Raw genomic sequence first — 11,595 nt, forward strand, 5'->3', positions numbered from 1 at the left:
TTTTATTTTTTTAATTTCTGGGAGTCTGTATAGTCCAGACCTGTAATAAAGGAATTGAAGAATAAATCACAAGGTGTGTGTACGTGTGTATGGAGGTGGGTTCCAGACTTCCTGGACCCACTGTGAGAGCGTCTCAGGCCTGCATCCCTCTGCCTGGGGACCCAGAAGAGCCTGGCAGGTCCCAGAGATGAGCAATCCAGAGACCAGGAGGTTAAGGAAGCATTTATTGAAAACCTGTGATGTATCTCTGGCCCAGACCCAGAGGCAGAGTCAAGCCAAGGCTTCAGTCACAGGAGCCTGGGGGTCTTGGGCCCGACCCCTACTCCTCACCAGTAGACTCAGCTGAGATGGGTTGTATCAAAGTAACTCCTTTGTTTCCTGAAAGCCCCTTGGGCTAAGGTCAGGGGTGGAGTGTGTCCTCCTGGCCTATGAGGACATCAGGCCCTGCTTGGTGTGCAGCTCCAGGTCTTTCTCCTCGGGGGCTTTTAAGGGCTTGGGACTGGCCTGCAGGAGGTTAGTGCCCAGGGTGGGAATCTATATCCGTCCCCATGGCCACACGGTCCCCTCCTGCCCCATCAGTACCTTGGGTGGACCCACTATGGGAAAGCCCCTCGCCACAGACCATCCTCTGAGGAGTCCCAGGACCCCCTCCCTTGTCCTCCTGTACCTTCCGCCATCCCTTCAGTAGCTGTCTCTGTTCCCTGACACCCAGTTCTGGGGCTTACCACATCCCCTGGGCCAGCCTCTTCCTCTTGTGTGCTCTGGGCTTGGGCAGGGACTTGCATTCCACGCTTTTCCAGCTCTTCCTTCAGCCTGGACAGGAAGAGGTAGGATATGGGGGAAGGAAGAAGAGGGAAGGGTGGAGGAGGGACAAGAGGTTTTCAAGAGTCAGAGAGACAGAAGGTGGAGAGAGGAGATACAACATCGGTCACCTTCCTGGTGGGGGTTGCGGGGACAGGGCCTCCACACACACCTCTGCCGCTTCTGCTGCAATTGTTGGCACTTCTGCTGCAGCTGCTGGTGGCTCTGGGCAGCAGCTGCTAGGAGCTCCTCAGCCTTCCTGTGCTCTTCCTGAAACAGCTGCCTGGGGGGTCCAGTAGGGGGTGGTCAGCACCAGCCACTCCCTCCTCCCACCCTCTTCACCTCCACATCTTACACTGTGGCTGCAGCCTCCTGGCTGCGGAGAAAGAGTCCCTCATCGAGGGTGGAGGGGCCCTCAGCCCCACACAGGGAGCACAGCTGATGCTTCATGTCTTCCAGCGTTGCCTTGACCAGTTTCTCTGCAGCATGAAGGGGCAGGTGAGCACATGAGGGCACGTGAGGTCAGATATGGGCCATCCACCTTCCCTGGCCTCACCTTCCTTGAGCAGCTGCTCCTTGTTGCTGTCCAGAACACAAATCTCCCTTGCCAGCCGCTCTGGCCTCTGAGGGGGAAGAAAAGAGGCCTGGCCACACCTCTTGGCTTTCACCATGCCTCAAAGAAGGCTATCTGAATCTTGTTTCATACTCGCTCACTATGCCTCACTTCGAACAACTCTGCCCCTCTGTGCACACCAGCCACAGTACAGCCTTAGGGCCATGGCACTGGCCATTTCCTCCCTGTGCACTTCTGTCATCCCACATCTCTGCAGTGCTGCAGTGGGGAGGCTCATGGATTGTTACAACAGATAAACCTGCAAACACTATGAGTCTTGGCTGTTTTCTGGAGGATGAAGTACCAGTTTAGCTCTGCAGCTCCCCCTACTTCCCTGTCCTGGCGTGACCTCCTCACTGAGCCCTTCCTTCCTAACACTCACTGCCTGTTTTCTTGTTCAGTGCCTAGGGTCCTCCTGAGGGGCAAACACTGATTGCTTATCCTCGTTGTCTCCCTTGTGCCCGTGATGGTTCCAGACACATCCACTGACACTGATGGAAAACTTGACCTTGGCTCATCAGAGATGCCCCTGACCACTGAGCAGCAGGGCCACAAGGAGGTGACAAGGGGCTGGATCTGGGCAATGTTGATCTTAGCACCACCAGGGCTTGCTCGAGGACTGGGTGTGGCAGGTGAGAGGAAGTGACCGTTTGGGCCTGGTGCTGCGAGGGTAGATGTGGAAAGGGGAGAAGTGGCTTTGAGGGACTCACATGGAAGTCCCAGAGGTCCTTGTGCTGGCCCATCAGATCCTCCAGCTGTTCCTCGAACGCCAACCTGGGGGCCAACCACAGGCATGAGGGGATATGGGATGACATCACCACCTTCACAGACTGTCCAAGTCTGTGGGTCTTCAGGCACAGACCTTGGGGTGCTTTGCTCATGGTCTCTGCTCCATTGGGAGCATCTTCTCCACCTTGAACCTCTAAGGCTCAGCATAGCCAGCTCTTCTAACCCCCATCTTTGACATTATGCCCCAACTACCAGCCATCCAAACCCCCTGCCTCAGGTGCTAAGGTTTACCTCAGCTGTCTCTGTTTGTTCTTCTCTTCTTCAATCTGCAAGCTTAGAGCAGAAATTCTCTCCTTGCACTCCTGCAGCATGGTGTGCTTCCTGGGAGAGGTGAGGCAGCCCTCAGCCATGTTTTCTTAAGCCCCAGGAGGGCACTGGGTTGGGGCTTCTGCCTCCCTCTATTGAGGCTATTTTTTTCCCCCTCTACATTAAGGTCCTTCTCTGTAACAGGTGATGGGTAGGGGGTGACGTGAGCATTTGCCCCCTGGAAGTAATGTTGTCAGGTTAAGAGAGATTAGTTGACATGGTCAAGTAAGCAAATGCACACATATCTTAATATCATCTGGTTTTCCCAGAGAACTGAAATCTCAGTGTGCTAGGGCCTGGGGCCTCTGGTAACAAAATGAGCTAAATCAGGAAGTGGAGAAATGCATGGACAAATCGATGGGTGGATGAAAAGATAATGGATGGAGAGAGAATGGACAAGCGGTTGGCTCAATGCCAACAGACAAGTGAACAGACAGATGAGTGAACAGATATCCAAGGAGTATGACAAAGAGTAAAAGGCAAAGAATAAAAACCAGTTGAACAAATTTAATTGATAATTTAGCAAATGAACGTCTACGCCATTGAGAGAGTTACCCTTAACACTACTGCCTGCTGTTGGAGCCAAAGGGGAAAGACACTCTTTGGACTCTCCATTGTTTAGAGGGAGAGAATGAGAGCTGTGGATCTCAGACTCACCTTCCTGCTTCTTTCTGCTCTACCAGAATAAAGAGGTAGGACAGAGTTAGGCTCAGCTGGAAGCTCTTACCTCTGTGCCTCACTTTCCTTTTCCTGGCAATGCAGCCGGAGGATCCTCAGGGTCTCTGCAGGGAGAGCAACAGGGCCCTATGAGAACCTGTCAAGGTATCGGGTTTTGGCAAGGGGAACACGGCCAGATCATGTCAGGTCTGTGGACACTTGATTGAGCTTTAACATTTACTACATGTCTGGTGGAAGCCACAGGAGAGAGGCAAGCTGGGACAGGTTTCAAAAGGTTTCAGCTGCCATAGGGGGAGAGTGGGCCTCTGGGGGCTGGCAAAAGGAACAAGCCTGGAGACAGGGGAGTGGCAGATACCTTGTTTTTTGCTCAAGATCTCCTTCAGGTGTACTTTCTCTCCATGTACTGGAAAACAGTGACACATTTTGGCATCAGGGACTATGCAACGCACCCTCAGGGATGGGGATTGCTCATGGTCACATGGGAAGTTGGGCACAGCCTTGCTCCCAACCCAAATGTGAACCCCTCGAGGTGAGCCCCTCCCTACCCTCTGGTGCCCACATTCCCTGGAAGCACCAAAGGGCCTTCACGTTTATAGAGGGTGGCTGTGAGGGCCCTGGAGGATGCCCATGCTTTTACATGGGGAGGAGAGAAAAAATACAAACACCCATGAAGTCAGACAAGGGCTGTGAAGAAACACATCAAATAGGAAGGGGCATGTGACCAGATGGTGACAGGGTGCCACCTTTAGATGGGATGACTGGGGAATGCCAGTCATCCTGTCTGGGGACATTCTAACTTAGAACTGATGATGTGAGGAAAGAGGAACCTGTATTACCTGAGGAAGCATAGGCAGCACCTGGAAAAAGCTCTGAGGTGGGAATGAGGTTGGAGGGTGTTTCTTGAACACTTTCACAAGCAGAGAGGAGAGGGAGAGACTGGCAGGACATGAGGCTGGAGAGGGTACAGGACCCTCGGCCATGGCAAGGATGCTTATCATCTGGAATGCAGGGTTAGGGGAGGCTTGAGACACTGTGGGGACCTCTGGGTGACCCCCGGCTCTCTTACGCAAGTCCAGTTCCTTCTGCAGGGCCTCACAGATGGTCCGGGCCTCTCCTAGGTCTTCATTGGCTTTCTTTTTGGCTTCACCAGAGAGCAGAAAAATATTGTGTGAGTGCAGCCTCTATTCTCTTGCCAACAGTGACATTTCTCATTTGACTTCAGGAAAATCTATAGTGGCCTAGATTTTATACAGTAGGAAACAAGGCTTCCAAAGTCCAGGCTCTCCTTGCCAGGCTCTGCTGATAGCAGGGCTAGGATCGTGGGTATATTAACTATGGCAGTTGCATGCTGAAATGCCCTGTACTTAATTTAAGGCTCTGCTGCTGCTGTTGTGAATAACCAGTAACTTTGGAACAAGGGACCCTGCATTCTCATTTGGCACTGAAGCCCGCAAACCATGTAGCTGGTCCTAGCTGGCAGCCAAGGCCCCTGAACTCACCTTGCTGGGCCTCATTAATCCGGTTAATCAGGACCTCAACTCGGGGCTCTAGGCTTCCCACTGCAGGGAGGAAAGGAGGTTGAGTTGACAGGGCAGGCAGAGGTGGGGTGGTTGCCAGCCTTGTGTCTCTGCTGCTTTCACGCAACACAGATCTATTGAGTACCTACTGAAAGCAGGTGCTGTGTGGGGCCCTCACGGGGCTCATGTTCTGGGTGGGCAAGACTGGGAACAGACACAATAAGATACCGAGTGGGGCTTTGGTAACTGTGTTCAAGAGAAATAAAGTAGGGCAAGGGGGGTTAAAGCACAAAGGAGTGGAAAGCGCTCCTCAGATATGGGAAGGTATCATGAGAGCCCCAAATCAGGTGGCAGGGGGGCAGGCCCTGCAGCTCTTTGGGTTGGGGTGGGAGGTAGTGCAAAGACCCCCTGAGGTGGGAACACGGCTGGCAGGAGCCTAGTGAGCAAAGAGGGAGTAGCGGGTGAGGGGAAAGGAAGGGAAGTGAAGGTGGCAACTTCTGGATTTAATGGACTGCAGTGGAGCCAAATGGGTGACCAGCAAGAGGTTTGGGACAGGGTTTTGGGAAAACACTTTGCCTTCCTTACCCTTTTTCCTTCTTTAATTTTGAATCATGGGGCCCTATTTTTAGTTTAAGTAATTAAGTTTTAAAAGAAAGAGAAGGTGAAGAGGATTATTTCCCAAGTTTGTACATTGTGGGGCCGGAAATTGAACCCACATCTGCTTGGCCCCAAATCTCAGGTTGAGCCTCACACAAAGGAGACACATGACCTTTCTGCAGCTTTTTCACCATTTCCATCAAGTCTTCAATTTTCTGTGAGGATGTGTCCTGCCCTGTGGAGAGAAAACCAAACATTTCAGAATCAAGCAGGGCGAGAGGCCAGAGGAAGGATCTGACAGCCCCTGGCCTGAGACTGAGCTGGACTGAGGGCAGGACTCCAGCCAGAGTGGTGGCCCTGCTCCTTGTCCTGAGGTGAACAGTACACTAGATGAATCAAGCTCCTCCATGGTCAGCTTTTCCCTGCAGGGTAAAATTATACCAGATAGCCCTTTGTAAAACTCTGGGTGAGGACAGGGGTGTACTCTCACTGCTGAGGCTGTTCAAAGTAAGGTCAAAGCTCCTGATATAATAATTCAAGAAAAAAAATGAGGGTATAAAAACCTGGAGCAAGGAGTCAAAAATCACTGTAACTAGCAGATGACATAATCTAGGAAGTTCTTAGAGAGTTTTCTATAAAACCATAAGGATTAGTAGCAAAATGCCTTAAGATGTTAGTTTAAAAACATATATAAATACAAATAGCTTTCCTATATACAACCAATACTAAACCTGAAATCTCCCCACAAAATATTTCATATTAATTTTTTATAATTATTGGAACCTATTTTTAACACTAAAATTAGTAGATCTAAGAAATTACTATTTATGGCATTAACATTGTGAAAGGAAAATAAATCTTTTTATAAATAAATATTTGAAAATAAATCAATTCAAAGTTACCCTCTGCTCACTGAGATAAATGCGTATCTGATTTTGTAAAATAAATATCTGAAAATAAATGAATTCAAACTCATCCTTCTGCTTACTCAAATAAATGAGTATCTGATTGCCTCCTTTGGAAAGGCTAACCACAAACTCTAAATAATGCAACCATTTGTTTTTTGTTTTTTTTTTTTTGAGGCGGAGTCTCGCTCTGTCGCCCGGACTGGAGTGCAGTGGCCGGATCTCAGCTCACTGCAAGCTCCGCCTCCCGGGTTTACGCCATTCTCCTGCCTTAGCCTCCGGAGTAGCTGGGACTACAGGCGCCCGCCACCTCGCCCGGCTAGTTTTTTTGTATTTTTAGTAGAGACGGGGTTTCACCGTGTTAGCCAGGATGGTCTCGATCTCCCGACCTCGTGATCCGCCCGTCTCGGCCTCCCAAAGTGCTGGGATTACAGGCTTGAGCCACCGCGCCCGGCCAACCATTTGTTTTTTATCTACTTATGACCTTGAAGTCAACCTCCCTGCTTCAAGTGGTCTCATCAATGCTTTGAGGTGACCCACCTTTCCAGATCGAACCAATGTTCATCTTACATATGTTGATTCATGTCTCATGTCTCCCTAGAAAGCATATAAACCAACCTGTGCTCTGACTACCCTGCCACCCTGGGCACATGTCATCAGGACCTCCTGAGGCCGTGTCGCAGGCATGCATCCCTAACTTTGGTAAAATAAACTTCCTAAATTGACTGAGACCTGTCTCAGATTTTGGGGTTTCACATTTTGGCAACCACAAAGGGATTCTGAGTAGAGGTGCTCCTGACCTTTGACAAATATTCTACCAGTGCCTGCTAGCAGCTTGAGCTATCTTTGTGGCTCAAACTAATTTGACAAGTTGCTGGGGTCTGGAAGTCCCCTATCCAGGGAATCCCTCATTTCCCAAAATTTGTTCGAAGGCCAAAGTTTATTTTCTGAACAACTCTTCTCTTTTTCTGGAGTTTTACTTGCTTCCGACAAGGAAGGCAAGTTTTCCTGCTACCATGAAAACTCATTTCTGGAGTTTGAACTCGCTCCCAACAGGGAAGACAAGTTTGAGGGTTTTTTTCCTGCTTCTAAGATGATAGAGACAAGTCTTCAGCCTGACCCGTCCCTAAGTAAGTAACTGAATTGGGGTTTGTCTTGGCTAAAGATAAGATTAACAACCAGCTGCTCTTAATTTTTCCTTACCATTACAGTGTTCAGTAATCATACAAGTTGTGTGATCATTTGTTTGTTATGCTTAACCAGTATTTTTTTTGTTGTTTCTTTCTGTTTTTGCTGTTTTGGTCCTTTTCCCATTGGGTTTGGCCAATTCTATCTGACTTGATCAAATCCAAAGGAAAGTTCCAAATTATGTGGAACAAGGCCTCTGAAGTGGCTAAATTCCCATCAGAAAAGGGGTGGTGGGGGAAGAAAAAATAGCCAGTAAAAGTAAAAAAGTGGGGGAAGATTTTTGATTTTGACTACTTAAGGGGTTTCATTTACATAACAAGGCCATCTTTTTGCTAGCCAGGCCAAACTGAAAGAGAAATGATTGTCACCCACACTGCAGTTCCATAGCTGAGGTTCTGTCTTCTTTTTTTCCATAATAGCCTGGGTTTGGTTCCTAAATCAAGACCTTTCTGGTTTGATACTTGGTACTTCTGAAATAGCAGCTATTTGTCCTAGTTGAAATATGTTGATGAGATTTAGAAAAAAAATTTAAAAGAAATTCAAAAGGTTAAAAGTCAGCTTAGTTAAAAGCTAACATCCAAGATATGTGTGTGTGTGTGTGTGTGTGTATGTGTGTGTGTTTAAGAGGCTTTCATGATTTTTCTTTTTTCTCTCTCCTAGGTCCTTGTGTTTTTTGAGCAAAAGTTTTTTTTTTCTTCTCAGTTGACTGAAGGCTGTTTTCTTCATTTAGTTCTGCTGTTTCTCCTTTCTCTTGCACCCTCTGCTGCATGAGGGACCTAAAATAGTGTATAATAGCATGAGGTTCCTTAAAGAAAATGGAGAAGGCATCAGACTCCCATTTGTGGAGAAAACTGCTTTTCCTTATGCATTCCCAGGAGTGTAAACAGACAAATTCATCTCAGCTCTTAAACTGCTTGCTTTTGTACTGTGTTACCTGATATATATATATATACACACACATATATATATATATTTTTTTACTAATTATTGCAACAGAAGCTACTCTTGGGTTTTTAAGGAAGAGTATATTTTAGACACTTAGAAATTTGTTTAAAAAAATGTTTCTTAAGTGCACTGTTAAAGCATCCATGTGGTCTAGCCTCATATTAATTCTCCCTTTTTGGACACCCATGATTCAGTGTGGCCTCTTCCCAGAGCTCAGAGATCCAGTTAAAAGATAGGTGGTCACTATCTAAATAAAATTGGTCTCCTGTGATCCAGCCACCGCCCATCAGGCCCCACCTCCAACACTGGGGATTACAATTCAACATGAGATTTGGGTGAGGACAGAGATTCAAACCATATCGCAGGCCAAGGCCGAGGCATGGTTGAGAGGCTCAGAGGCACCTGACCAAAGTTTGTCACAGTTTTGATTGACATTACCAAATTACCCTCCACTGATGTATACAAGATGCCCAGTTTTTCACTTTTACCAACCACCTATGTTTCCAAATGTGTTCATCTTTGTCAACCAGATATGCAAAATTAAGGTGTCTTCTTACAAACTCTCTGATAGTAAATATCAAAAGTTTGGGTGCATCTTCTTTTCTAAGACTATGTCCTAAGTAATTCTGATATGGATAATGGGCAAGGTGTTCATCACTATATTGTTTATAATAGTAAGAAACTGGAAGCCTAAATATGTCTTAGGGGATTTGTTACATAAATTATAGCACATACACAGGATAAATCATTTACAGCCATTAAAAATCATGGATACATGCATAAGGCCAGGCTCAGTAGTTCACATCCATTATCCCAGCACTTTTGGGAGGCTGAGGCAGGAGGACTGCTTCAGCATAGGAGTTCAAGAGCAGCCTGAGCAATGCAGCAAAACCCCATCTCTACAAATAACAAATTTAAAAATATTATCTGGGTGTGGTGACATGCACCTGTGATTGCAGCTACTTAAGAGGCTGAGGTGGGAGAATTGCTTGAGGCCAGGAGGTCAAGGCTGCAGTGAGCAGTGACTGTAACACTGCACTCCCGCCTGAGCAACAGAGCACAATCGTGTCTCAAAAAAAAAAAAAAAAAAAAAAAAAAAAAATCAAGCATAGAGTTTTGTGAAATGCTTATTTTTGACTTTATGGAGTCCCCTCATTTTGGTCCCACCTGAAATCTTACACAAATTACTGTTCATAAATTTATGAATTAAGTTTTACATTATTCAAGTAATTGGCATGTGTGAAAAAGCATGAAGAAAAAATGGAAAGACAAACATTCCCTTTCCCCAGTCATTCCCCTTTCTAGTAATAACTGCAGCCAGTTAGGTGGAGACTAATAGACCTTTTACTAAAATGTATCTAGTGTCACTGACCCTAGATAACATCCCTGCTTCCTTTTTTAAAACAGATAGACTAAAACTGGAATCTTGTCCTTTAACTTTCTTCTGTAGCTGGTCACTATAGACTGAATGTTTGTGCCCCCATCCATAATTCGTATGTTGAAATCCTAATCCCTTAGTGTGACTGCATTAGGAGGTGGGGCCTTTGGGAGGTGATTAGGTCATGAGATTAGGGCCTTCAGCAGTGGGATTAGTGCCCTTATAAAACTAGAGAGGTCGGCAGCAACTTCCCCCATATGAGGACAAAATGAGAAGACAGAAGTCTATAACCAGGAAGCAGGCCCCCACCAGACACTGCATTGCACCTTGATCTTGAACTTCTAGCCTCGAAAACTGTAAGAAATAATGGCATTTCTGTTATAGCAGTTTGAACGAAGGCACAAGCAACGTTGGTTAAACCTTATCTAAATATACTGGATTATGTGAGGAACATGGAGCTGTGATACTGTGAGGAACATGGAGCTACCACAGTGGCGGGCCAGTAGGTGCTTAATGAAAGGGATACGTTTGCATCTGTCCTGTTTACTTGCTTTGTCCTTCACTGGGGCTTTCATTGTGCCACATCTCACTGTAGGGATGCTTTCTGTGCCAAGCTTGTTTCAGTATTCAAACCTTCATTTTGTAAGAACACGATAGAGCACCTGCCACGATATTCACGCAGGTAGGGCTGGAGGCAGCCACCGTGGCATTTGTTAATTGCAGCGTTTTAACTCAGGAGGGACACATGAGCTCAGGACAGAGTGACAAGTTGAGTGACAGTAGGAGGGACGTCATCGTACAATTCTCTCCACTTTTGTGTAAGTTTGAAAATCCTCCCAAAACACCCAGAGGCACACAGCGTCCTGAAGTGGAAATGGCCAGGACAGTGTCCTTTCTCTTTGTTGGGCTGCAATTTCGGGACTTCTGTACAACTCTGACCAGCTGCCTTGTCCCTCCCTTCCCAGGGTGAGGTAGGAGCCAGTACGGCAGGTCGGGGTCGGGGAGAAACAAACGGGAGATCTGCGCGGAGTCGGGATGCTGGGTGGGGGAACTCACTGTCAAGAACCAGGTTAGTGCGACCGGGAAATCTGGACACTTGCTGGTTCTAGGAAGAGGAGTGTGGAATTAGGAATTCCCTTGGGATTGGGAGCGTCAGGAAAATGTCCTTTTTGTTTTAAGAGGTGTGTATGGAAAGTCTGTGGAACGACAGGATGTCTTTTGACTAATTACCTAAACCAAAATTGGAGCAACCACGATAAAGGTTCAATGCTTTAAGACGAAGTGAGGGGTGTGCGGGCAAGCACTCCCTCATCTTGGCCGAAAGTTTTCTGAAGAAACCCGCTAAGTCTCAGTCAGCACCATCAAGACTGACAGGAAGAAGTAGCCGCCACCCGCGCCCCAAGCCTGCCCCGCCTCAGCGAGGTCAGACCCTCACGCACAGTTCCCTGCCTCCCTCCACTACCTTCGGTCTTCTCAGTCCCGTCCACCGCTCCGGCGGTGGTCTCCGCCTTCGATGCCAGGGACCTCCCCGCCATTTCCTCTCAGCTCGCCAGCGCGGGTGGCTTGGGAGGGAACCTCCAGTGGTGATTGGAGCAACCCCTGCAGGGGGCGGGACTCCAGGCAGCGCGCCTGCGCAATGCACTCCCACGCGTGCTCTGGATATGTGAGGTAATGTTCGGCCGGCCTGCCTGGCAGCTAGTGCGCATGCGTAAAGGCGCAAGGGTTACAAACTCGGCGTGAAGCCCGCGAGGGCCACGTGCGGCCTTCCAGGCTCGCGATTGGCCCGGTTTTGGGTGCCCCCGTGCACGTGTGCTGGCTTCCGAGGAGGCTAGCCCGGGTTCTGGAGGCCCTCCCCACGAGCGAGCAGAGCGCAAGTGC

The 11,595-nt window shown here is 48.0% G+C and overlaps 1 protein-coding gene across 1 annotated transcript; it reads right to left on the reverse strand.

Moving 5' to 3' along the window:
* Window positions 1-355: 355 nt before the first annotated feature.
* On the reverse strand, window positions 356-11,390 carry SYCE1 (synaptonemal complex central element protein 1). The gene is made up of 13 exons (XM_011941985.1): window positions 11,180-11,390; window positions 5,474-5,536; window positions 4,687-4,746; window positions 4,254-4,328; window positions 3,543-3,590; window positions 3,237-3,291; window positions 2,435-2,524; window positions 2,125-2,188; window positions 1,358-1,424; window positions 1,157-1,280; window positions 974-1,084; window positions 726-813; window positions 356-504 (listed from the first exon to the last, which is right to left on the reverse strand). The coding sequence occupies exons 1-13, from the start codon at window positions 11,250-11,252 to the stop codon at window positions 427-429; spliced, it is 996 nt and encodes a 331-aa protein (XP_011797375.1). The 5' UTR covers window positions 11,253-11,390; the 3' UTR covers window positions 356-426.
* Between the last annotated feature and the right edge of the window lie 205 nt (window positions 11,391-11,595).

The sequence above is a fragment of the Colobus angolensis genome, unplaced genomic scaffold (assembly GCF_000951035.1).
Source record: "Colobus angolensis palliatus isolate OR3802 unplaced genomic scaffold, Cang.pa_1.0 Scaffold204, whole genome shotgun sequence".
NCBI classification, from domain to species: domain Eukaryota; kingdom Metazoa; phylum Chordata; class Mammalia; order Primates; family Cercopithecidae; genus Colobus; species Colobus angolensis.

What these genes read in the sequence shown, in the direction of transcription:
- SYCE1 (XM_011941985.1), bottom strand. Translation starts at nt 11,252, where the DNA reads ATGGCGGGGAGGTCCCTGGCATCGAAGGCGGAGACCACCGCCGGAGCG. An exon ending in AAGGAAAGTGAGGCACAGAG is followed by an intron (nt 2,525 to 3,236) that starts GTAAGAGCTTCC and finishes CACCTCTCCCAG; the next exon opens with GAAGCACACCATGCTGCAGG. An exon ending in AGGACCTCTGGGACTTCCAT is followed by an intron (nt 1,425 to 2,124) that starts GTGAGTCCCTCA and finishes CTTCCCCCTCAG; the next exon opens with AGGCCAGAGCGGCTGGCAAG.